The 24,697-nt window shown below is 37.0% G+C and overlaps 1 protein-coding gene across 3 annotated transcripts in view; it reads right to left on the bottom strand.

Annotated features, from left to right (window-relative positions):
- Positions 1-1,695: 1,695 nt before the first annotated feature.
- The window catches only part of ARAP2 (ArfGAP with RhoGAP domain, ankyrin repeat and PH domain 2), a 150,900-nt gene continuing 127,898 nt past the window's right edge, over positions 1,696-24,697 (bottom strand). For all 3 annotated transcript variants that reach the window (XM_004579161.4, XM_058670225.1, XM_058670224.1), the window contains 6 exons: positions 21,433-21,572; positions 15,776-15,858; positions 14,708-14,743; positions 12,746-12,809; positions 6,447-6,581; positions 1,696-2,697 (listed from right to left, as the gene is read on the bottom strand). In XM_004579161.4, coding sequence (XP_004579218.2) covers positions 2,317-2,697; positions 6,447-6,581; positions 12,746-12,809; positions 14,708-14,743; positions 15,776-15,858; positions 21,433-21,572 — 839 coding nt within the window. In that variant the 3' untranslated portion in view covers positions 1,696-2,316. The remainder of the gene's footprint in view (positions 2,698-6,446; positions 6,582-12,745; positions 12,810-14,707; positions 14,744-15,775; positions 15,859-21,432; positions 21,573-24,697) is intronic.

Here is a 24,697-nt window from a genome sequence, read left to right as displayed (position 1 = left end):
CATGTTTTTGCAATACACAGCTCTATTTTAGAATTAAAAAAATGTCAGGGTAATGCAAATAGGCAGTACATAGTATGTAGTATATAAGTCATATTTATATTTTACTCTTATTTTGAGTCACTTTCTCCATGTTCCTTGATTAATCATAAGGTAACGATCTATTTAGGAATCAAATATTTGACAACAAAGTCCAACAATTATTTTTAGCACTATAGGAATGGAAGAGTGTCATCAATTTATTCTGTGTGAACAATATTCATATTTCTGAGTTTGGAAAAATGATAGGACCGGTTTAAAGTATTTATTAAATGGAAAAAGAATTTTTAAGGAGGGAAAATAATATTTTTCACAGCACCCTTCCACATCTGAAAATAAGAGAAAAATAGCAACCACATATAAAAGGTCTTGTGAAACAATTTTAATTTTTACTCAAAATATATGAGAGGTCATTAGCCCTTATCTTACACTTGAAAATTGGAAACAATTGATCAGGGAAGGGAAGGAAACAGACACTGTTAGAACTTAAGCTCCAGTTTCCAGAAAAGTCTTGATAAGGCAGGTTAAAAATTCTGGATACATTCCCAATGTCCACATTTCTAAACATTAATTCACATATGACTTTCTTTCATAAAAATATAAATATCATTCATTAGCAATGATAGTTAAGATCAGTTTTTCTTCCTAAGTAGCACATTTTGCTTTAAAGGAAGGCTCCCTAAAGTCCCACCTCTTTTATAAACTGTCCTGCAGCTTTGCTTTTCTTAAATTCCAATTTACTGGGATTTAAAGCATAAATACCATCTATTCTTCATAAAATATTTTATCACCACAAGCTACCCATGTAAGTGGTCACAATTTTACAATATTGAAATTCATATGTTTATCAGCACATTACTATACTATAATTTGATGGCCTAATGGATGGGCCTTTATGTATACATAAATCCCAGATAGAAAAACATGTAAAACAGACGGGAGAGAGAACATGCACAGAAAAAAGACCAGCCACACGAGATGCTTTAAATATAAACTCTTACCAAGCCCCAAAAAAGTTGAAACTGATGAAATGTGATGCTCCTAACATGAACCAAATGATACCGCCTCCTTAGAAAAATTGCCAATCTAACCGCCTTGTTAACGTGGAAACAAAACTACAGCTGTGTCACTATTCCCAGATACATGGAAGAAACCACTTCATTGCTACAAAACAAAGGCAATGATAGCCAGGTTGAAAGATGAACAAGTGGCTCTTAAAGGTGCATAAGTGTTAAATTATCCTCAATTCAAAATCTCCAACTGGCCATATGTTATAACTCAGTTTAACCTTGACAATGCACAGAAAGACACTACAACTTTACCTAACAAGAAATAAACATAAAACTACATAAAAATCACACAACAACAACAACAACAAAAAACACACTGTGATGATTAGATTTGCTCGTACCAAAAGGATACTTATGAACTTAAAAATGTTGTTTGTATGCAGTGACCGTGCAAATGGCATCAGGGCATATTCCATGCACACACAGTGTGCAGTTCCTCTTAGCAGCCATTACAAAGAGCTCAAGTGTAGTGAACGCAGAACTGGCTGATTCGCCAGTACCATCATACCACTGTTCATGTCTGTTGGCTGAACACGCTGCTCTGGGGAAACAGACACTGGACTTTTTTCTCAACAGTTTCTCGTGGTCACTAGTGAACAGGGATAAATCTTAGTTTGCTTCTGTGGTTTGCTGACTCCTTGCCAAGTTGAAATGCTTGTATCATTTGCTAGGGTAACTGCCTGAATAATTTCTTGCTCTTCTCAAATGGCTTCCCTTTCTCTTCCCTAAGATATACCCTATGTAAACCTAAAAACATCATGGTAACTAACTATACAAGGTTTCTCAAAGTGCAACATATGTTACAGGCAGTTTCATTAGCTTCATTTGAACACAGCATTTTATACAATACAGTACAGCTTGAGATTTTTGTTCATAAATTATAGTACTTAACAGACAACTACTTTAAAAGGGTTGGCTATTTAAAGTAATCCAACACATCCTTGTTCAAGGTTAATAAAGCTGAACTTTACAAGCTTTGTTCAGAACAAAATAAAGTTAATCTTGCACTTACTCACATATATACATAGTTTAAAATGTTCTTTTAAATGTTTAAGTATGCACAAATTTTCCCTAGGACAGGCTGACAAATGTCTGAAGTATCAGATAGCCACATTTGCCAATAGACAAACTGTCACCGATCATAGCTTGGCTTCTGGTTTACACACAAACACTGTACACAACATTTTAAAAAAATAATTTGTGTGGCAATTCATTTGACTTCTTTCTGTATCATCTGTTCATCCTGTATGTCTTTTGGAAGGGTTCTAGACCGCTGCAGGACCACACTGAGCTCTTCGATCACTCTGGAAGGTAACTTATGATCTGAGTCCACAGGAACCTTGCTGTTTCTCTCCTCGGTCTTCTTGAGCATCTTCATGCCTTTATGGCCCTTTTGCTGCCCAGGGACCTCTATCTCCGTGTCCTCCAGGCAGTTGAGGCTCCGATGTTTCTTAGTGCGACTTCGGAGCTTGTCGTCTTTGTGCTCCAGGCAGTGGGCCACCATGGAGGCTCGATCCCTTAAACTGGAGTCCATGGACTCTTTATCACGCCTCTCACTGAGCCACAGCCTTTCCATTTCTGCTCTTGCATTCTTAAAAAAAAAAAAAAAAGAAGAATGTATCATGGTAGAAGTAATATGGGGTGTGCTTTTAGTTGAAAATTTATGTTGCACGTAAAAGTTGGTGCTTCCTATACAAGAGCTCATTTCTATGATGCAGCATCTAACTTGACTTTGACACAAGTGGCATGTTGAATTTATGTCTCAGAGCCACAAAGTCATGTAAGATGTAGATCACAAAAAATTCACTTTAACAGACACTTAACACACCATTTCAAAGATGTCTATCAAATTGACTCTCAATTCACACTTGTCTCTTCCAACTCATTTCTGCTTGAACTGCATCACATGGTTTTGCATTCACAGCTCCTTCCATTCTATACACACAGCATCCAGGAAAAGGTGATCTACGTGGCCACAAGAGCTAGGGAAATGCTGGGTGGCAGAGACCCTTCTTCTGGAATTCCAGTCAGTATTAGCATATTGAAGAGGATGAGTAGTAGCATCCAGGAGATACCCATTTAAAAGGTTTTGCCTGCATTCTTCTCTTTCCAACATACGCAATTAGTGAACCATCTCCCTCCATGTGATAGAGGTGCCCCAGATTCATTTTTAAAAGGTAAATATTAGAAATAATGTTATATATACATATGCACATAGATTTATTATATACACACATATGTGTGTATCACTTTTGCATTAGTGGATGAGAGTACGCATTCACAAGTGCTCACAGATACCAGCAGCTTACTGTGACAGGATACCTGCAATTGCATACTGATGGGCTTTGGTATTTGTATGCATTTGCTCATTGTTTTTTCTAAAGTGTCCAATATCCAGGCTTGGCCAGGCCAAAATTTGGCACAGAATGTCTATATCTTCCACCCACTGGTTCACACTCCTATGGGTGCAACACTCAGGGCATAGCCAGACTGCAGCCAGAACACTTCCTGCCAGGTCTCCAAAACAGGTGATATCAGTACAAGAACTTGGGCCATATTCTGGTGCCTTCCAAAGAAACATTAGCCAGCAAGATTTTGGGACTTTCAAATGCAAAATTTTGGGAGCAATATTAATACATAAAATGTTGGAATTTCATGTAAAATATACAACATGGTATTATACTTCAAATGATACATAATCATTTGTGAAGGTAGGGACAATTGGTAGCAGCAAATGGTTAGGGGACAGAGAATGGGACAGTGAGAAAGAAGAGAAGCCAGGAATACCCTGAATGCTTTGGAAAAAAACAAGTAGAGATATCGAGCCTGGGGAAACAGGGTAACATTAGTTACGTACCATACTCCCCTTCAAAGACAAGGTACTGACAATTTAAAAAGCAACAAATAAGTTATGAAATAAGGAGAAGCTTGCTTCAGGCAGTGCCAGTTGACCTAACAGCTGCAGACAGGGTAATTCCTACTTTCACGTACTGAGCAAGGTAAGGCACTCAGGCTCTAGGAGCAGATCGTCCACATACTTTTAGTCTGGAGTCTCTTATAGCCCAGAGATGTAAGGCAATGGTTATGGAGGTCTCGTGATGTTGAAAAGCAGTAAGGCAGCATATTCTCACGACACTAGAAAATCTCTGAAATGACTCTAATCATGAAACTCTGATAGTTGATAACCTTTGTATATGTGTACATCTCTAAATACATATAAGCTCAACCCTCACCATAATGCTTTAAGTATTTTTTACTTTATTTCATTGGTCTTGGTTTAAAATACATTATATTGTAAGTGGTAGAAATAGAAATACAAAGAACAATGTCCACATTCACCTAAGGGAGACTCTGAAATGACAGCCAAGCTTGACCTGTCTGAAACCAACATGCTTCTTTCCATTACATCATATTATTCAAGAATGGTAGTAGGCAGGCAGGGGAGTAAGATTTTAGGCCAATTTTTTTCTTCAGTCACATCTGTTTGCTTATTATTTTTATTTTGTAGGTTTCTTTTAAGAAATGGGGATTTTAAAATAGTTAATTCTAGCATATAGCCTTCTGAATGTCCTACTATTTTGTTTCAATTATGTGCTAACCATATACCAAACACTTGTCTAATAAATTCTCACGTATAACATCATTATCCAAAGAGTAGGACAGCAGATTCCACTCTATTCATCACTGCAGAAGGACTGATCAAGGAAACCAAAGAAATTTATCTCTGAAATTTCTGTCTTTCTTGAGATGGTGGATTACCATGTATGAATGCTCAAGAACATTTCCATGCATGGGACAATATTTTTTAAATTGGGTCAACATTTCATTAAAATCACTTTAGACGTTCAATTGTTATTTCTGTTTGAAGGCAAGAGATTCAAACACATAAAGCTCATATTTAAGCTTGAAAAAAAAATCTCTTAAGTGCTTTTCCTGTTGCTTTGAAGGATTCAATCGTGACACTGAAACATTGATTTCAAAGTGGTCCATGCATTGTCTTATTTTAAAATTATCAATCTCCTATTTTTTAATTGTAACTGTTTAATAGATTTTATGTGACTTGTAGGAAAAATTCTAAGGAAACAATGACATTGTCATTGTCCCGCCTTTTCCCTCTCCTTGCTACCTTTCCTCCTCATTTCTCTTTAACTTTTGAGATAAAATATTTCAGATTTACACTACAGTAAAATTCTTAATACTTCACCAAATGAGAAAATTAACAAGTAAAAAGCAAAGAAAAAAAGATCTTAGTTTAGTGGAAATGCAATGAGTATAAATAATAATTGAACACAAAAAGGTTTATTTCACCCATATACAGTAAACTAGAAAGTAATCACAGATCATTAAAACGGTAACAGTATAGCTCTTGACCACTGACAAACATGTAAAACCAAGTTGTACAAAACTATATTTGCAGTGACACTATGAAATGCTATACATGTAATCCCACCATTTGCAGCAAAACGTACTCCACTGGAGGACAGCAAACTGAGTGAACAGACTCAGAAAGACAAATACTACATGCTCTCACTTATATAAGGAAGCTGAAATTAAAAAACAAAAACAAAAGGACAAGGAAAGAAATATCTATATGTTATGGGTATCCTGGCAATCTTTGATTTACTGTTTATTAACACTTACTTGAAAGAGGGAGAAGGTGGGTATCTTCCATCACTGGGTCACTACCCACACACATGCAGTATCCAGGGCTGGGTTATACTGAAGCCAGGAGCCCAGAACACAATGTGGATCTCCCATAGGGTTAGCAGGGACCCAAGCACGTGAGCCACCATCCGCCTCCCAGGCACATCTGCAGGAAGCTGGATTAGCAACGCAGCCGGAATTCAAACTGATATGGTAGCTTACCGCACCTCAGAGGGAGGTAGCACACAGCAGTTTTCTTGCAAGATGCCAAATTGTCTTTACCAATGTTTAGCAGTCAGCCTGCAGATTCTGAGGTGAATCCATTGGTTCCCAAATCGCCAGAACTTAATGGTGTTACCACAAAGAGTAGCTACCACGGCTCCTGACAAACACTACCATGGGTTCATTTTTAAAGTGTTGTAATGAAACCTAGCTTAGTACTGCTTTTAAAAAAATCATCTTTGCTAGATTAGCAATGAGAAATAAATGGTGTTGTATATATGAAATTGAGTAGCTAGTGACATTAAAAATTATTGGTGTATAGCTATCTATACTGTTCTTGTATGTAGGTTGTTAGGCTTTTCAATGTGATTATTTTTGTACTTTTGAAGCCACTAAAGCAACTGACACACTTAGTTACATTAAAGACATTAGAAAACAAAATGTTATAATAATGAAATGAGATGATTAACTTACCTCAATATTTCTCTGGGCCTGGATTATATTTTTCTCTTGCTGGATGGGAATTAGTGGCAAACCACCGATTTTGGGATTTTTAGTTATTGAACGTTTTCGCTCCTTCCCAGCTGGTGGCCATATATCATTTTCATGCTGTGGAAACACAATTTCCTGCTGTTGGTGTTCAATATTATCCTGCACTATACCACGCTAGTCACTTGGCTCCTTTTTTGTACATCCACACCAGACAAATCTGCTTTCCATGAATGGCATTTGTAATTATGATGTTGACTCTAGTGAGACATCGCTCGAGGACATGAAACTCATGGAACCAAGCTTTGAGATCTCAGTTCAATTTCAAGTTTCAAATATATGCCTTCTGCACTACTTATCAAACCAAAAGGGGAGAAATATTTGAGGAAATCAGCAGATCTCTTTGTGGGAGTAAAAAAAAATGATGCACGTCTATATTTCTCGGCTCAGTACTAAAGCCAGAAATGCATGAATTTGCTCTCTGCACCAAAGATGACTGTAGCATAAAAATAACTTGAACATACATCCTCCAGCCAAGGTAAAAGCCAGAGTTATCAGAAAAATTACCCTTATTGTTTTTAAAAAAGTCAATTTTTTAAAAAGATTTATTTATTTTTATTACAAAGTCACATATACAGAGAGGAGGAGAGACAGAGAGGAAGATCTTCCGTCTGATTATTCATTCCCCAAGTGACCGCAATGGCCGGTGCTGCGCGGATCTGAAGCCAGGAACCAGGAACCTCTTCCAGGTCTCCTACACAGGTGCAGGGTCCCAAGGCATTGTGCTGTCCTCCACTGCTTTCCCAGGCCACAAGCAGGGAGCTGGATGGGAAGCGGGGCTGCTGGGATTCGAACCAGCATCCATATGGCATCCTGGCGCGTTTAAGGCGAGGACTTTGGCCACTAGACCACGCTGCCGGGCCCAATTAGCCTTATTTTATCACTTTGTAAATGTGCTGCATTTTCATCTAAGTGAATTTCAAAGAATTGTTAACTTCTACACATTTACCCTGAAAATCATCATATAATATATCATGTGGCAAATTAAATTTTGAATTACTTTTGACTCAACTAACAATCTGGCCCGCTAAAGAATCAATGATGTGATTGGAGAACTGGTAATTTTGCAAAGGGGATACATCTCCACTGATAAACATATACACCGTTGTGTGATTAATCCTTGAGAAGCATCATTAAGTTTTGTTTCTATTCCTGGGACTAGATTAACATTTCAAAAGTTAGAAAAAGCAAATTGAATTTCAGACAATATATGAAATAAACACAGAATGCTCGATATCAAATGACAAGTTTACAGAGGTTCCAGCAAACTGAAAACTCTTTGGGAAACTATACAGTTACTTATCTAGTGTTGAACTGTCCTCAAATCCTAAGTATCAGCAGATTTTTGTTTCTCTGTTTCAGTTACTGTTTCAATAGTGTTTTATAGCAGAAATTTCATTTCAACAAATATTTACTACATACTCATTATAACAATACAATGATAATTAACAACAAAGGGCATAGTGGTTGGCACTGTGCTTATTAATATACCTATTTTATTTCATTTATTCTTCAATGATTCTGTAGAATGTAATCATAAGACTTAGCATTACAGTCCCAAATGTGGGAAAATTAATTTTCATATTGTAAAATCAGAATGTTCCCAACATCTAAAGCTGAGAAAAAATTGGCTGCCATGGAAGCAGGTGATTCTGAGATTTTTATTTATACTTTTAAGACACTGACGAACAGTGTATATGGTAAGTGATATTTTCAGAAACATATGAGCAAACACATCTTTTCTGAAGCAACATAAAATGGCAAGGCTACTAGCTAAGTAAATCATACTGTTTCATCCAATCTATATTTTTTTCAACAAAAGTCATTAGTTCTAACTACGATTTATAGTTACTTTAAGCATTTTCAAAAAATATACATGATGGACCACATAGTTGAGGCTCATGCTTTCATAATGACTATCAATGATTATATCCCCAACATTACAGTTCTGCCTCCAGTTTCTAATCCCAACCTGCCTATCTTTCCAGGAAACTTAAATCTGACATCAATCACTCTATGTACTCTTGGGTCCTTTGGCTCGCCAAGCCATTGGCTACTTCACTCTTCTACACACTTTTCCTCACCTCTCTCACAACCTGGTTCAGATTTCACTTGCAATCAGTAAACTCTCTTCCTTATAAATATGTTCCAATTCTTTGCTCTTTCTCTGTCTTTAGTTACTTGGCAAACATAGTTAAACATGGTTCCATATATTTCATGAATCATAGCCACTGATTAATGAAAAATAAAAAACGATTCCTCTGTAGATTTAACCACCTTTAACTTTAGGGGGAAGCAATTTGGCATGGTGCGTGGACCACCTACATCCTGTGTCCCATTGGGGTCCCAGTCCAGTGCCTGGTTCTGGATTCCTGACTATGTACACTCCGGCAGGCAGCAGGGGATGGAATCATCAATCAACGTTTTGCTACCTACATGGCAGATGTGGACTGAGTTCCTGGTTTCAGCCCTCAGCCCATCCTAGGCCTGGAAGTTACAGGCACTAGGGGTGTAGATCAATAGATGAAACACGTCTTTTTGCATATGTCTGTCTTTCAAATCTACAAAACACCTAAATTTTTCATACATTTAGCCTCAAGTTTCAAGCAAAGATTAATCACAATCTTCAAGTTAAACCACAGGATAACTAGCTTTTTTCACCCTCAGAAGAAAAGTCTTACTTGTTTTTCTGCCTTACAGTTGGTGAACTTATTAATTCCAAGTTATTTTTAATAATCAATTAATTTCATTTTCTCACTGTGAAGTGTATCAGTGTATTTGCATTTGTAACTGTGGAAGCTTTTTCCCTTTTATTATAATCACAATTCACTCTGATTATACATGACTCTTCTTCAATCATATCTGTAATTGCTCAGTACATTAAAATAGGTAGTTAGCAATTTGAAAACAAACATCCTGGCGTATGTTGTACATTGATTTTCTGCAGGGAACAACTGTGTACTTGATCATATTACTCCGAGTCTGCTTGTGCCTTCTGATTTAATCTCTCTCTTTTATTATAAATGCAAAGTACACACTTTCTGAACTTAAAGACACAAATCAAAACCCCCAAACCTATTGTTGGTCTCTTGTTACTAGATAATTACAACATCATTTACTATAGAGTGAATTACTTCACAGAATTTTTTTTTTAGCTTTCATTTTGGTTTGTGTCCTCCTCATCCTTTCCCAATTGTTTTGGTATTTGTTTACATGTTTGTTTCCTTTCTGCTTGACCTTTAAATTTTGTAGTATCCTGGTATTTAGTCGTCGGCTTTACCTTCCACTTCCTCTTCCATCTCACTCGCTTCGCTCTTCTCTTTCTTCTCTGTCTTGCCCCTTCTTTCTGGTTTCACCCAAACTAAATACTAACTCATGTCAAATTTACAATCCCCAATTCTTTGAGTTTTTAATCCACACATCCTATTGCTACTCGGGAGAACCACTGTGTATCTATTAGGCATCTCAGATTTCATGTGGTCCAAATAAAACTCTAAGTCTCCTTCTGTATCTCTGATAAGTCTACACATATCTTCTCTATTTGCCCAGAGCCAAAAAAGTTAAGATCCTTCCTTGCTTCCTGCTTCTTCTATCAAACTACTAGAGCCAGTGAATCAGAGAGCCTTACTATCTGTACCTTCAAACATTCCTGAATAAGAATAAGCCTCATTTTATCCACTGTAACCACCTAGTCTGAACTGAGAGCTTTCCTAGTAGGAAACTCTTCTTGATTCTGTGACCTCCTATAGTGCAGATCCAACAAAGGGACCACAAATATATATTTCAACTAAATTAACTGAAACTGTATCTTTCGCTTTGAATTCTAAAAGATGAACTGCAGGATCTGTCTCCTGCCTTCCTCATCTTTCATATCATCCCGCACATAGACTTCATGATTTTCATGAGAAAAAAAAAATAACCAAGATTATAAAGATGTGTTAGTACCTAGACCTGCAGGCCCCATCCTTAGAATGGTCCGTCTTGATCCCTGCATAAATCACTCCTCATTTCAGAGATGTTTCAGCTTACCTTTCACCTACTAGGAAAGCCACGCCCAAGGCTCCTCCCTCAATGACTGCAGTCATAGGCGCTTCCTTCCCAGCTGACTTTAGCTGTTACTTCATCACATGGATGTCCATAAAGAATTTCACCTGATTATTTGTGTTTTTCCACTTTCCTGCTCTCTTATAGATCATGGACTGTGCAAAAGGCACTGGGCTCCAGGGAGCAAATGTGCTCAAGAATTTGTAAGACACACAAGTTCTTTCCTATCTTGGAGTTTACATCTTAAAAGGAGAGGCAGACAGGGATAATTCAGGATACAAACATTTCTAAAGAACTGCTACGGTAGTAGAAAAGTACAGGCGTGAAGGGTGATAGGCTGAAAGTTTAACTGTTCTCAAGGACAGAGAAAATGTCTCCAAAAATGTGCTATATTCAAGCCATAATCCAGAGGATTTCTGAGTAAGAAGCAAGTATGGAGATGAGTATTACAAATATTTGACATGCTGGAAGGAACTCCCCCTAAGGTATGCTTCTGGTGTGTGTGTGTGTTTTCCTGTATTTATCAACATTTGATACTTTGCTGTCTCCCTTTAGAGATGACCCACAAATCCACAACTCCATGAGGGCCTCAGAGTTTATAGTCAGACCCTATGAAGTGAAATAGCGGAAGCATAACTGTGTCAATTCTTTGGAAGTAGGACACACACAGGCAGGAAGAAACCACCTGGGTCCTGGTCAGGAGAGCTGGTAATTGCATGAGTTTCAACCACCAAGTCTACTGACTTCAATGACAAAAACAAGAGCATCCATTTATTGTGCCACACACAGCTTTCGAGTCCATGGCCTTACTTAACTAAAATACTTCTGATCTAATTTTTCTAAGCAGACTTTGAGTATAGATTTTGTTTTTAAGTTGCAAAGAAAAGTCTCTTAAAAAGTTAACAGTCGGATTTTACTACTATTCCCAGGTAGTAATAATGGAGACAGACTGAAAAGAGCCGTGTTTATTAACCACTGGGAAGGTTAATAAATCAAATGAACAGCGAAAATGGTTTTCAAAACAAATAAGAACTAAATTTTGGGGTGAGTTAACTTCTTGTTTGTAAGAAACAGGAAAGTACCTCCTTGGTAATAAAGAGTGGCAACTTAATCGTTACCAATGAATTTCAATGTTCTGTGAAAACAGCTCTGTTGGGAATTAGTCAGACAAGGTGGTGAAACAAACCAATCCAATTAATGGAACTATTTAACCCTTCCCTGATGAAAAGGCTTTTTCCTTAGAAAGGAGTTTGACTGGAGAATTGACTACATGCAATATCTTTACCTCACCAATCCCAGGTTAAAACTGGTAATGAAAGCTGTGATCGTGAAGCAGTAAAGCTGCCTTTGCCCTGTAAGGCCAGGCAAAGCCAGACCAGGTTTGTGGCAATGATCCTGAGTTAACCCTCGGGAGGCACAGGGTACACAATAAATACTAAGGAAAGACAGGTCACTGCCCTTGTTTCTGGAAAGGCAAGTGTGAGGTGAATAGAAGGAACAGGAAATGAAGTCAGATATTTTTCTAAATGAAGATCTTCTTGGACCTCAAGGTGGCAGCTGGCATGAATTCCTCTTTCCTTCTGCATCCCCTTAAAGAACGCAGAGCTCACACCTGGCATGATTGCCTAGTGGCTAAATCCTCACCTTGCATGCACAGGGATCCCACATGGCACCAGTTCATGTCCCAGTTGCTCCACTTCCCATCCAGATCCCAACCTGTGGCCTGGGAAAGCAGAGGAGAACTGCCCCAAAGCCTTGGGACCCTGCACCTGTATGTGAGACCTGGAAGAAGCTTTGGCTTTGGATCTGCTCAGCTTTAGCCATTGTGGCTACTTGGAGATTGAATCAGCAGATGGAAGATCTATTTCTCTGTCTCTCCTCTCTGTAAATCTGTCTTTCCAATAAAAATAAATACATTTTTGAAAAATGCGGAGCTCCTAAGCCGGGAAAGTCCTTAGGCTTTCAAAAATTCTCAGCGTAGAGAATAAACTCTCCTGCACGGAGTAATGGATAAAACTGGGATTACACCTATTTTAAAGAAATAAGAATAGGAGTAAATGCTTGCCAATTCTACATATCTAAAGCTACTACTAAAAATTCTTTGAAAACCACTGTCAGACTAGCATTTCCTATAAAGAAAGTTATTATATCTCGTCCAAGAACTGAAGCAGGTATCATACCTGTACAAGAAAGATACTGGCCATCCACTCCATCTGGGTTTGTGAATTATCACAACACAGGTGCCTGCAAAACAGTTTATCAGACACATAATCAGAAACACTTGATGCTTAACGATTGAATGCCATCAAAATGGAAATATATCAGGACAAGCTGTTTTAATAATCTGATAAGCACATATTATATAAATAACATTTTAAATATGCACACTTAAAACATTACATTGTAAGACTGACAGCTCATACAAAGACATCAATGATATTTTTTAAAAGATGAAAAGGGCAATATAACTTTGCTTTTCTGGTATGTGATGGCAAATACCTTTTTCTTTGGAAAGTCTAAACCTAAAGGGAAAAAAAAAAAGTGTGTGTGCACACTCTCTTAAGAGCAGATTTTTTTCTTTTTTTACGAGACTGACACCACCTCTAGTGTTAGTACTGTTAACACTAACACCTGCAGACTCATGACAAATGAGCCACATGAGAAACAGGTGTATGTTCAGCAACACTGATTCAGTAAGTTCTGTGCTCATGAATGCTTAGTAGGCTTTTTAATTATTCATTTATTAATAAGTAAGTTAACCTAGGCTCAAGAATCTTTAAGACTCATGTAGTTTTTTAGGGCAACTGTGTATCTAAACAATCAAATTATAGCACAGTCAGTGAAAGCAAAATTAAAGTCAGGCAAAAAACAAAAACAGCAGTTGGTAATAAGGTGAAGGCAGTTTTATGTAAAAGAAAAATTTGCAACTTATATCAGAATCACATAAGGGATATTGCAATATAATAGTACTTTTCATATTCCTATACTATTAAAGTGATGAACTTAAAATGTTAAAAATATTTCAAAAAGTTGCTTGCTTTCTCCACTAGTCTCATAAATTCACTGTCCATATCCAATATCTTATTCACTTATGCAGATCATTTTAATTTATATCTAATAAAATAATATAGGTGCAAAGAAAAATAATCATAGGACAGTGGTATCTAGCAGGGCTTTTTAGGTGTTCAGGTCTGATTTGAAAAAAGAATGAGAGATGAGTCCACTAGATCCTCCAAGTAAGAAAGGAAGTTCCAGGGAAGTTGAGGCAGCAGCAATTATTACAGAAGAGGGAGGGGGACCTATACCAGAAGCACCTCTGTGACACAAAGGGGAGCAAGATATGGAAGGTGCGTTCAGGACAACTGAAGTGGAAAAGCTATGGAAGAGGAAGTTGATGATGTCATCTGTTAAAGGTCTGACATGTCATTCCAATTATTTCTGCACTTTATTCCGTAGACAACTGGATTCACACAATAGTTTTTTAACAGGAGAAAAACATGACACATTGTGGCAAAGTCCCATTGGTGACTAAAAAACAAAGTGAAGTCAGAGGCAGTGAAAAACATTTAGAACTCTTGAATACTCCAGACAGATGCTCAAGGCCTGGCACTCAGTCCAGAGCAGTCTGGGAGCATAAGGGGACGATGCAGAGGTGTTGTGTGGTTTGGTGATTGATTTGGCATAGGCAGGTGAGGTAGGGAGAGAAATGTCATACACTCTCAAATTGTACTTGGCTATTTTTGGTACCAATGTGAATAGGAGCATGTATGCAAAAAACAACTTTGAGACCGGGATAAAGTTCATAAAACAGTTACCTTAATTAGTTTTTGTCTTTAAAAACTGAGTTTTGCCTACTTATAAAATGAAATTTCCTTTCATGAGTTTTTAGAACCTGTAGAACAAATCAGATGTGGCTTCTCTTAACAGGTATTGCCAAACTGGCTGGACATAAGGACTGGGACAATCTGACAACAGACCCATTGCATTTTCTTCCTCCTCAATTAAAAATATTTAGAGAAGACTTTAACTTCACATAGGGTGAAAACATTTCCTGTCTATAGTGCTGCCTGCCATAAAGTGAAGGGATTTTTTTATTGAAGGGGTCACCAATACAAGAAATCCAGAAGCAGCCAATTACTCACCAGTGATGCTTGTCTGAATATGCAGTTAAGCCCCAACTGTATCACATGGAAAAAAAAAACACACGCAAACATATGTTAAAATTGATAGATTTTCTAAGACTGAGATAGAATCTTATGTTCACAAAGTGGGATTTAAAGGTAGATAAATACAAGTGATCACGCATACAATGATTGGGCTGGAAGTAAGTACTAAGTATGAAAGGATTTGCCTACAGATTTCAGATGGGCAGATGGGAGACAGTTGAGGTGTGTTCGTGGGGAAGAGCAGGAAGTCTCTGATGCCTATTCAGATGTCAATGAAAATGGCAAAAAAAAAAATACTTCATATACAGTGACCTAGTGATACTGGAGGAAATTTCAAACATGCCAATTGCAACACAAATACATACACAGGGCTTCAAAACAAAACATACGGGGAAGAGTGAGATTCTACCCAGTAACTGCATCTTGGAAGTAATCACATACAGCTCATTAACACGATGTTTCGTTTGAGTGAGAAAAGTGTTAGTTTAAAAATAATTCAATAAAAGTGATTGGTGATAAAAAAAAAAACCTGTGGTATAAGCTGCATGCTAGAGTGAATCAGTGTTAAAGAGATGCATGATGGTGTCCACTTCCTAGCTGCCATTTATTTGTTACAGCATCAGAGTCAGTACAACAAAAAGGATGACAGGGTCACGAACAACACATTGTAAAAACCAAGTACCAAAAGAATGTAGGGCCAGGTTTGTTCTCCTACAAGTACAATTGCCTGGACACTTCATAAACACCCATGCTGTGATGTGACTGATCAAAGAACCCATGTCTTTCTCAGGAGATGGAACCCTCTGAGGACGTACTGGACACATGCAGGCCTGCAACCAAGGCAGATGGTGGCCCCAGTCAGAGGCAACATCACCCCTCCTTATCTGCTCCAGATACCCTGCCATAGTCAGGGCAACTTAAAGGAATCTGCCTAAAACTTAATTCATTACTAATACATGGGATGCTTCTGACACCTAAATCATTTAACAGACTCATTTTTCCCTTATTTCTTTCAACAGTCTTTCCCTGTCTGTCAAATCTTACCTTGTTGGAGGCTTCATTTTCTTTTTTACGCCAAGATAAAACTTCATGGAACTGAGAGTAAACACTTTTTCATGTTTACTACTCTATAAGGAAGATAAAATAATTTGTAATTGAGCAGTTCAGATACATTTTATTTTTCCCAGAGTATTAATGTCTGTGTTTAGAACTATTTAGTTTCTTTAAGGTTTTATGAACACCAAATGTAAGTAAGCAAAGAATATTCTAATCATAATGTAAACAAGCATGCTTAAATACACAGCTTTAGACATAAACATATAAACAGGTGCCATGTTTATAAATACAAGTGTGTACATAAGGATACATATGTGTATATGAGCATCCATATGCACAGCTCCCTAACTCTTTAATTCGGTAACACTTCTGAGCAGATATGCTTCAGAACTCAGGTGTTTCTTCATATTTTAAAAATATGAAATGACACAAACCACTCCTGTTCTCTGGGCAGCACTGAACTCAAATACATTCATGTTTCTGTGGAGAAATCCGTGATATTTTATACTGTAAGCTAAATAAGTAAAGCCATACATGTGTACAGGTTGGCTAGAGTGAGACCCTATGACTAAATAAAATAAAATTTGGACTTCAAAATTATACGAAGATTAATGAAAACTGCCATCAATAACTCATTAAAGTATACTACAAACAAGACTGACATTTCGCCCTGGGTCAATTACATATTCTTCACATCCTCCTGACATAATGCATTTAAGCTGACAAGTTAAATATCCTTAAAGTCAGCTTGACTATACCATAAGAAAGTTAAGCAATAGTGACAAAACTGGGATTATTATACACTAAAATTTAAAAGGAAAACCACACACATTTTCTCATTTAGCCTTGGGTATTCTGTGATAGTTATGACACAGACAATAGGAAAACAACTTTTAAATATGCCATATCTTAACACATTTTCAGGGAAATCTTGTGTTTTAAATTGGGAGGCAGACAGCATTCACAACAAAGAGTAAGAGATTGAACTGGATAAACATATTGACTTGCTCCATACTAGTTTGTCATTTCTCATTTCTGCCATATGCCCTCATTTTTATTGTTTTAAATAGAAATGAAACAATACTGAACATTTCATTAGACTACTGCAAAAATTAAGTTGATGTAAAGGACTAGACTATAGATGAAAAAAGAAAGTGCCTATGAAAGGTTTAGTCTACTCATGGACATAAAATAAGCTAAAAGGAAATTATACATGTCACTATATAAAAATAATTTTATATCACAATAAAAAATCAAATATTAAAAAAGCTATTTTTACTTTACAACAATAGTTTGCTGGGAAATATTTCACAGATTTTTAAAAATTTTTAACTCCTAAACCATTTGAAAACACTATCAATTTTTACTTTCGGGTAAATTATCAGGTCATTTTTTACATATTCCAAAAATAATTTCCTTTCAGATTTGAAATTAATTACAGCACAGCTATTAAATATCATTACTTGACTTAATATCAAATTATTTCTATCAGCAAATTTTATAATTTTCCCAAACATAAACTTTCACTTCTTATTACAGCAATCTGGTAGAAGCTACAGCACTACCTCTTTGTTTCCCAGAATTTTTAGGGAATAATACTTTAATAATTTGAACTGCCAATTATAGCAAAAAAAGGGAACCTAGTATGACACTGAATATCCTTGTGCGGTATGGTATGGTATGGTACAGTACAGCACGGTATAGGATATAGTCCAGGAGAAGACAGCTAGGTATCTTGAATGTGAGCAGCAGAGGTAACCCTGGCCACCTTTGTGGCATATTACTTCATGTCCTTTCTAAGAGTTTAGATAGCTATTCCCCAGACACAGTCCCCTCCCTCCCCCAAGGCAGCAGGGTAGAGTGAGGAGGAAACCTGACGTGCTGGCAAATGAGAAATACTATGCTTGCATAAACAATCTACATGGCAATAGGAATTCATAAGCCGAGGGCTGGCTACGTTTGAAGAATTTCTGGTAATTGGAAGAGTTTAAAGCAAGATAATCCCCCCCCACATCCACTCCTGTAACATAAGCTCATCTTGTCATACCATAATCTGTCCAAAGGAATACAAGTGATGTAAGTTGAGAGAAAAGCAATTGTGGAAACAAATGTCTTTTCCGTTTCAAACTTCAAACTGAATGTTCCTAGGCAAGAACTGTAAGAATACTAATGGGAAGTGATATGAAAGAAAACCTTGTTGGGCAAAACAATTTCATTGTGCCCTATTACAATCTTTTCTATTGATATTTTCAATTCCTGCAGGATTTCTCCAGAAAGTTCAATACACTAGACTGTTATGATATCTATAATGTATTATCTCAGCTAGTACACTATAAAATAAAGATTTAAGCAAAGCTAATTAATGAATATGCTTTAAAAATTTATTGCAGTAGCTAAAAGAAGTTTGCTTACTACTGCATGCAACTTGTAATGACAACCCTGCACACTCATTTGCTTTTCACACCAGAAATAGTGTTCTTTTAAGCCTCTTACCTTTTATGTAAATCAAGTCTGAAAACCTTTTAATTAACATTTTCTATGTACGGAATACTTGAAAAAACAAAATCTATTTTCCCCTGTGTATTATCCTAATTTATTTTAAATAAGCATTCATAAATTATCTCTAATTAACAGTCTCCTTAAATGCCCATTGCAAATTTGTGATTTCTATTACTTTCGTGATGCAGTTCAGCTATGCAACCAAGCCTTTACTTTCTCGAATGCAAATCTCAAGTGCACAAATATTAAAACCTGATGTGTTTCATTCACAGAAACACAAGCACTTTACATACGAATAATTTCTATAAATTTCTCTGTTCTTCTACTGGCAAGATTAAAAAAACAAAACAAATAAATATAAACTCTCGGTATCCAGGCATATTCCGTTCTTTGTCTGTGTGGAATGATATGGTGGGAGCCAAAGTACAGTGTGTAGTTCATCTCTGGGAATACAGGGTAAGAGCTGCTATTTTGTTATCCTTCAGCCTTGACATCCCATTGCCCTTGAAGAAAACAACAGTGGGATGGATACACAAAATGGGAATGTGACTGATTCCTCTGCATGACACAGAAGTTTCCCTGCTGATGGAGCACACCAGGAGAGTGGTGAAAACAGCTGCAGAGGTCAACAGACAACACAAAAAAAGTGGTGCAGCACCGTTGCAAAGCTGTCAGACTTTTTCTTTTAAATATATATATATCATCTCAACGGATACCTAATCTTTTCTTCGTATATCTCCATGCTAGAACATGAAACGACATTCATTTAAAAGTTTAATTTCACATAAAACATGTCTCCAGGTTCTGCTGACTGCTGTTTTATGTTCAAAGCCAATTCTTTTTGATACCACTTCAGTTTTTTTAAGCAGAAGTGCAATTGTATGGCACACACCTACCTAATCACCTCCCCATCCAAGACAGAGGACACTTCCACACAGGAAGTACTCTATTGAGACTTCTCCCTAGAAATTCCACAGCAATTTTTCTTCCTCCCTTATACACTAACTCCTATCAGCATCTTAAAGACTGTGTCAACTCTCAGACCTATGAACACTTTCATAACCATACTATTTTATGTCAAGCCTTTTTTTTTGTTCAATAAAGTTTTGAAAATTTCCTAATGTTTCTGTAAACAGGAGTTGCCACTCATTTTAATGGCTAAGGAGGATTATACCAATTATACCGTTCTCCTTTAGTTGGAGAGCTAGGATATGTTCAAGCTGTAGATTTTACAAATGAAGCTGCTTAGAGCATGGAAAATACGTGACTAACCCTAATAATTGCATGCTTATATGGCACAGTGTGACTATATTATACGCATATGATGCATAATTATCATACAAGGGTAATTATCATTTGTGTTTCCCTAAAAATGTGTCATGTTTTTGTTTTTAGAGGCTTTGAGGTCCTGTTGGCTAGATCTTTGTAAAATACATGCTAAAATATTGCACAGTGTGTACATAATACCTAGCAGTGGATTTATGGGACCATGGGTAGATGAAGACAGACTTAGTTTTTTTAAAAAAACTTCTGAATTATAAACAGTTAATTGTCTGATTTTACACTTCTATCAACAATTTCTGAATTTTCTAATTAACCTGCATCTTTACATACAATGAAGGTTTTCACGCTGAAGATTAAATGAAACCAGAGTTGTCAAATTTAGTCTTATGGTTTTAATTTTATATTTCCCATGACACAATACTGATGGCTTATTGGCTATCTCTGCCTCTTTATTTATGTAGTCTGTTTAATTCTTCGCACAAATTTTTACTGGGTTGTCTTTCTTCTGCTGATCTGGAAAAGTTACTTTCTGTATCTGAGTACTTATTCTAAAAAAAAAAAAAAATGGAGTTTCAAAATGTCCATGAAAAAGAGAATTAAAAGATATGTTTAGTACTCAACACTGTGGCTCAGAAGGCGAATTCTCCACCTACAGCACCAGCATGTTACATGGGCACCAGCTCTAGTCCTGGTGGCTCCACTTATGATCCCATCCCCTGCTTATGGTCTGGGAAAGCAGCAAGAGATGGCTTTCAGTTCTCGGGCCCCTGCATCCATGTGGGAGATCTCGAAGAAGCTCTTAGCTGGATCGGCACAGCTCAGCTATTGCGGACATTTGGAAAGTCAAACAGGATGGATGATTTCTCTCTTCCTCTCTCCTTGTTTCTGTAAATCTACCTTTCAAATATAAATTAAATGTTTTTATTTTTAAAGACAAGTTTATTGGTACAAATATTTTTGAAATTTTGGTAATAGGTATTTTTTATGAACTTACAGAAGATATATTATATGCATGATTTCAAATTTTATTTGTACCAAAATGAACTTCATCATTTTAAAGTACTCTCATTTGTACTATGGATATCTTTTTCTCATTCTAGGATTTTTCTATCCACATCTCAACGAAGTCTTCTGATAAGCCTACTTCTGTTGTTACACAGATTGGCCAAATGCTCCACATTCAAAAAAATGTTTATGTACACTATTACTTAAGCATTCAAATAATCTGGCATATAGGACTCATGCTACCAGCATAGTAAAGACTCAGAACTGGAGGTTGAAAAGTTAAGTTACTTATTTATACATCCAGCCGATATGAGTTTTTTATGCTAATCTCAATATTCTTGCAGCTGCATCATTCACCTCCATCTTGCTTCTTACCTGAAGCTTTCCTATGATAAAATTCTTTCACAAAAATTCTTAAGGAATTCAACATTCAATTAATAAATGTTACATGGGTCAATTCATTTGTACATGTAAGAAAGACACCGTCTCACTTTTAACTACCTTTTATTCCAGTTTTTATTAATCCCATTAATTATATTCAATTCTCTTTTATTTAGGGTACAATCCATTTGCTGCTAATTTCACTGGCTAAAATACTGATTCAGATATTAGCTTATGGATGCATATCAATCTTCAGGGCTTAAGTCATTCTCCCAAAATATTCAAGGTACTTAGGAAGCTCACAAGGAGTTATTCGCTCTGTTCAGAATACTCATGTTGTACCTCAGACAAATAAATCATCATCTTACAGTACATCTTACTTACTGCAGGCAATAACTTCTAGCAGAGAGAGCAGAGAGTGGTATAAAATAACAATGTTTATCCCACACAAACAAAAAGAGGTACATGTTCAATACCTTTGGGTCCTTGTACAGAAACAGACACCCATCACGCAGAACAAAATACCGGTCTTGAAACTTGTTTCCAGACAGTATCTTGGATGGTTCTTCTTTGATCTTCAAGACTCCTTCCTTGACACTTTCACAAGCACTCCTCTCTGTGAAGCACAGTGTCATTTCGGTTAAGTTGGACATATTTTCCCTTATTTGGAAAATGATACAGAAACATTGGCATATTTTCAGCTTTGATAATATAATGTTGCAACTTGTTTTCCACTATGAAGTAGCCAAAGGTGAACTGTTGACAACACGTTTTCTCACAATTAGTATTTACCATACTTGGGCCTGCCGGTTCTGTCCAATTAGTCATGGGCTACAGAGCACCTGAAATGTGGTTAGTCTGAGCTGAGTTACATGTTAACCTTACCTATCAGATACTGAATACATTTTGCAAAAGGAAAATATCAGAATATTAAATTTTGATCATATTGAAATATATATTTTGCATATATGAGGTTAAATACAATCCAGTAGGATTAATCTTAACAATTTTTACATACTGTTGAAAATGTAGCTGTCACATAAATTTTTAAGATTTATTTTTTTTAAATTGGAAAGTCAGATATACAGAGAGGAGGAGAGACAGAGAGGAAGATCTTCTGGCTGCTGATCGACTCTCCAAGAGGCCCCAATGGCTGGAGCTAAGGCGATCCAAAGCCAGAAGCCAGCAGCCTCTTCTGGGTTTCCCAAGCAAGTGCAGGGCTCCAAGGCTTTGGGCCACTCTCTACTGCTTTCCCAGGATACAAGTAGGTTGCTAGATGGGACGTGGAGCTGCCAGGATTAGAACCGGTGGTCATATGGGATCCCAATGCGTGCAATGAGAGGACTTTAGCCACTACGCTACTGCGCTAGGCCTGCTATCACATAATTTGAAATTATTTCAATATATTCCTTGCATGTTTCAGTTTGATGCATGTTCATTTTTCATAGCACCAGTATTTAAGAAAGAAAACATATTCAGGAATTTTCACTCAATATAGAACTTCTTAAAGAAACGGAGAAATTGCTACCAATATGAAACAGATCAAGTTCCTTGGCAATAAGGGAAATCCAAATTAAAACATCAATGAGATACCACCTGACGCCAGTAAGATTGGCCCACATGAAAAAAAGCACCAACAACACTTGTTGGCGAGGTTGTAGGGAAAGGGAACCCTACTCCACTGCTGGTGGGGCTGCAGACTGGTACAGCCTCTATGGAAATCAGTATGGAGAACATTCAAACAACTCAAAATCAACATACCATATGATCCAGCAATAGCATTACTAGGAATATATCCAAAACACCTGTTTTATGAGAAACCAACATGCAGTCCTATGTTCATAGCCACACAATCAGTAATTGCAAAAAACATGGAAGCAACCAAAATGCCCATCAGTAGAGGATTGGATAAGAAAGCTATAGTTCATCTACTCCACGGAATACTACTCAGCTATTAAAAAAAACAAAATGCAATTGTTTGTGGCCAAATGGGCCAAACTGGAAACCATAATGCTAAGGGAAATGAGCCAATCCCAAAAGGTTAGATACCACATGTTTGCCTTAATTTAAGATGATATGATGTTATGTAAAACATGTTATGTTATGTATGTTGTGTTATACGTTGTGTATTAACTAAAATTGAAATGTCAATGAGAAGACCACAGAATGTGATTAAGAAATCGGATTTGTTTTAACATACTGGTAAATCAATACTATATCAATTAATTCCACAATGAAGTTAACTGTTGCTGATGGTATGCTAGAGTTTTTTAAGTGACCAGGATGGTACTCTGCTGGTCCTGCCCTCAGACCAGACAGGGTCTCCCTAAGAAGCCGAGGAACTTGACTGGTCTATAAGATGCTGGACTCTATGTTTAGTATATGCTTGCAAAGAGGGAATCTCAACTGAACTTGAACTATGGTTATGCAACAAGGTGGAGGAATCCACCATGGGGGAAGGTGTGGGGAGGGGTGGGGAGAATCCCAGTAACTATGTAACTGTGTCACATAATACAATGTAATTAATGAATAAAAAAAAAAGATAAATTGCTATGGTAGCACATTGAGTAATAAATATATTTCATATGTAATAATATCAGTGTGCCACTTAGAAATTATTTTAAAAGCACTTTTATAATACCAATTTACATTTATATTTTTCATAAAAAATTTTATCATTGGGTCTCAAATCAAAACTTTGCAGATCTTGACAAACACACACCTGCTTGCTTGAGAATTGAAGAACAGTAGAAAGGAAAGGAAAACAAAAAGAACCTGAAGCCTGGTTGTGAAAGGTTTACCAAGGGGTTACACCTTGTTTTCTCCTGTGAAGCAAGAGTCGTGACCATGTGCAGTAAGGCAGATGCAGCCCATTCATACAACATGTCATACTGCTGCTCCCCTGGGCCTAACACCTTCAGCACTGCCCCACCACAGGGCAACATTTTAAATATCCAAGCACAGTTCCTGAAATTCACAAAACCTCTGAAGTATTTCACTAAAAACTCCTAGTTCTAAATCTAGCAAGTTTTGATTAATCTGAAAAAAAATCTATGTACTCTGCATATATTAATATTTATAATTATATTTTGTTTATAAAACAAAAAGTAATAGAAATGTGAAATTGTTCCTTCTGACTGATATGTGAGACCGGAATGACTATAAGCAAACAGATTAATCATACCACAGATTCTAAGCACAAACAAAAGTAATATGAAAACCAACTATTTCTCAAGATATACATTCTGATCTCAAATCATGCCATCATAACTATAGGCTCTGTCAGTACACTGTGATTTTGAATTAATCACTGTAAATTATGCTACTGATGTATGTGTTCTGGTATAATTTCTTAGTATTACTTTCATAGAAAACATAGTTTAAAAATGTTCTTTAACTATAGGAATTATTAACAATTTAGAACCACTAAGGAGGGTTTCTGTCGTGTAGCAGTAACCATGTTCACTTCAGAATGTAGAAACAGGGCCCGGCGGCGTGGCCTAGCGGCTAAAGTCCTCGCCTTCAACGCCCCGGGATCCCATATGGGCGCCAGTTCTAATCCCGGCAACTCCACTTCCCATCCAGCTCCCTGCTTGTGGCCTGGGAAAACAGTTGAGGACGGCCCAAGGCTTTGGGACCCTGCACCCGTGTGGGAGACCTGGAAGAGGTTCCTGGTTCCTGGCTTCGGAATGGTAGAGCACCAGCCATTGCACTCACTTGGGGAGTGAATCATCGGACGGA

The sequence above is a fragment of the Ochotona princeps genome, chromosome 11, assembly GCF_030435755.1.
Source record: "Ochotona princeps isolate mOchPri1 chromosome 11, mOchPri1.hap1, whole genome shotgun sequence".
Taxonomy (NCBI): Eukaryota; Metazoa; Chordata; class Mammalia; order Lagomorpha; family Ochotonidae; genus Ochotona; species Ochotona princeps.
Note: the sequence above shows the minus strand (reverse complement) of the source record. Positions and strands in the feature narration are given on the sequence as shown.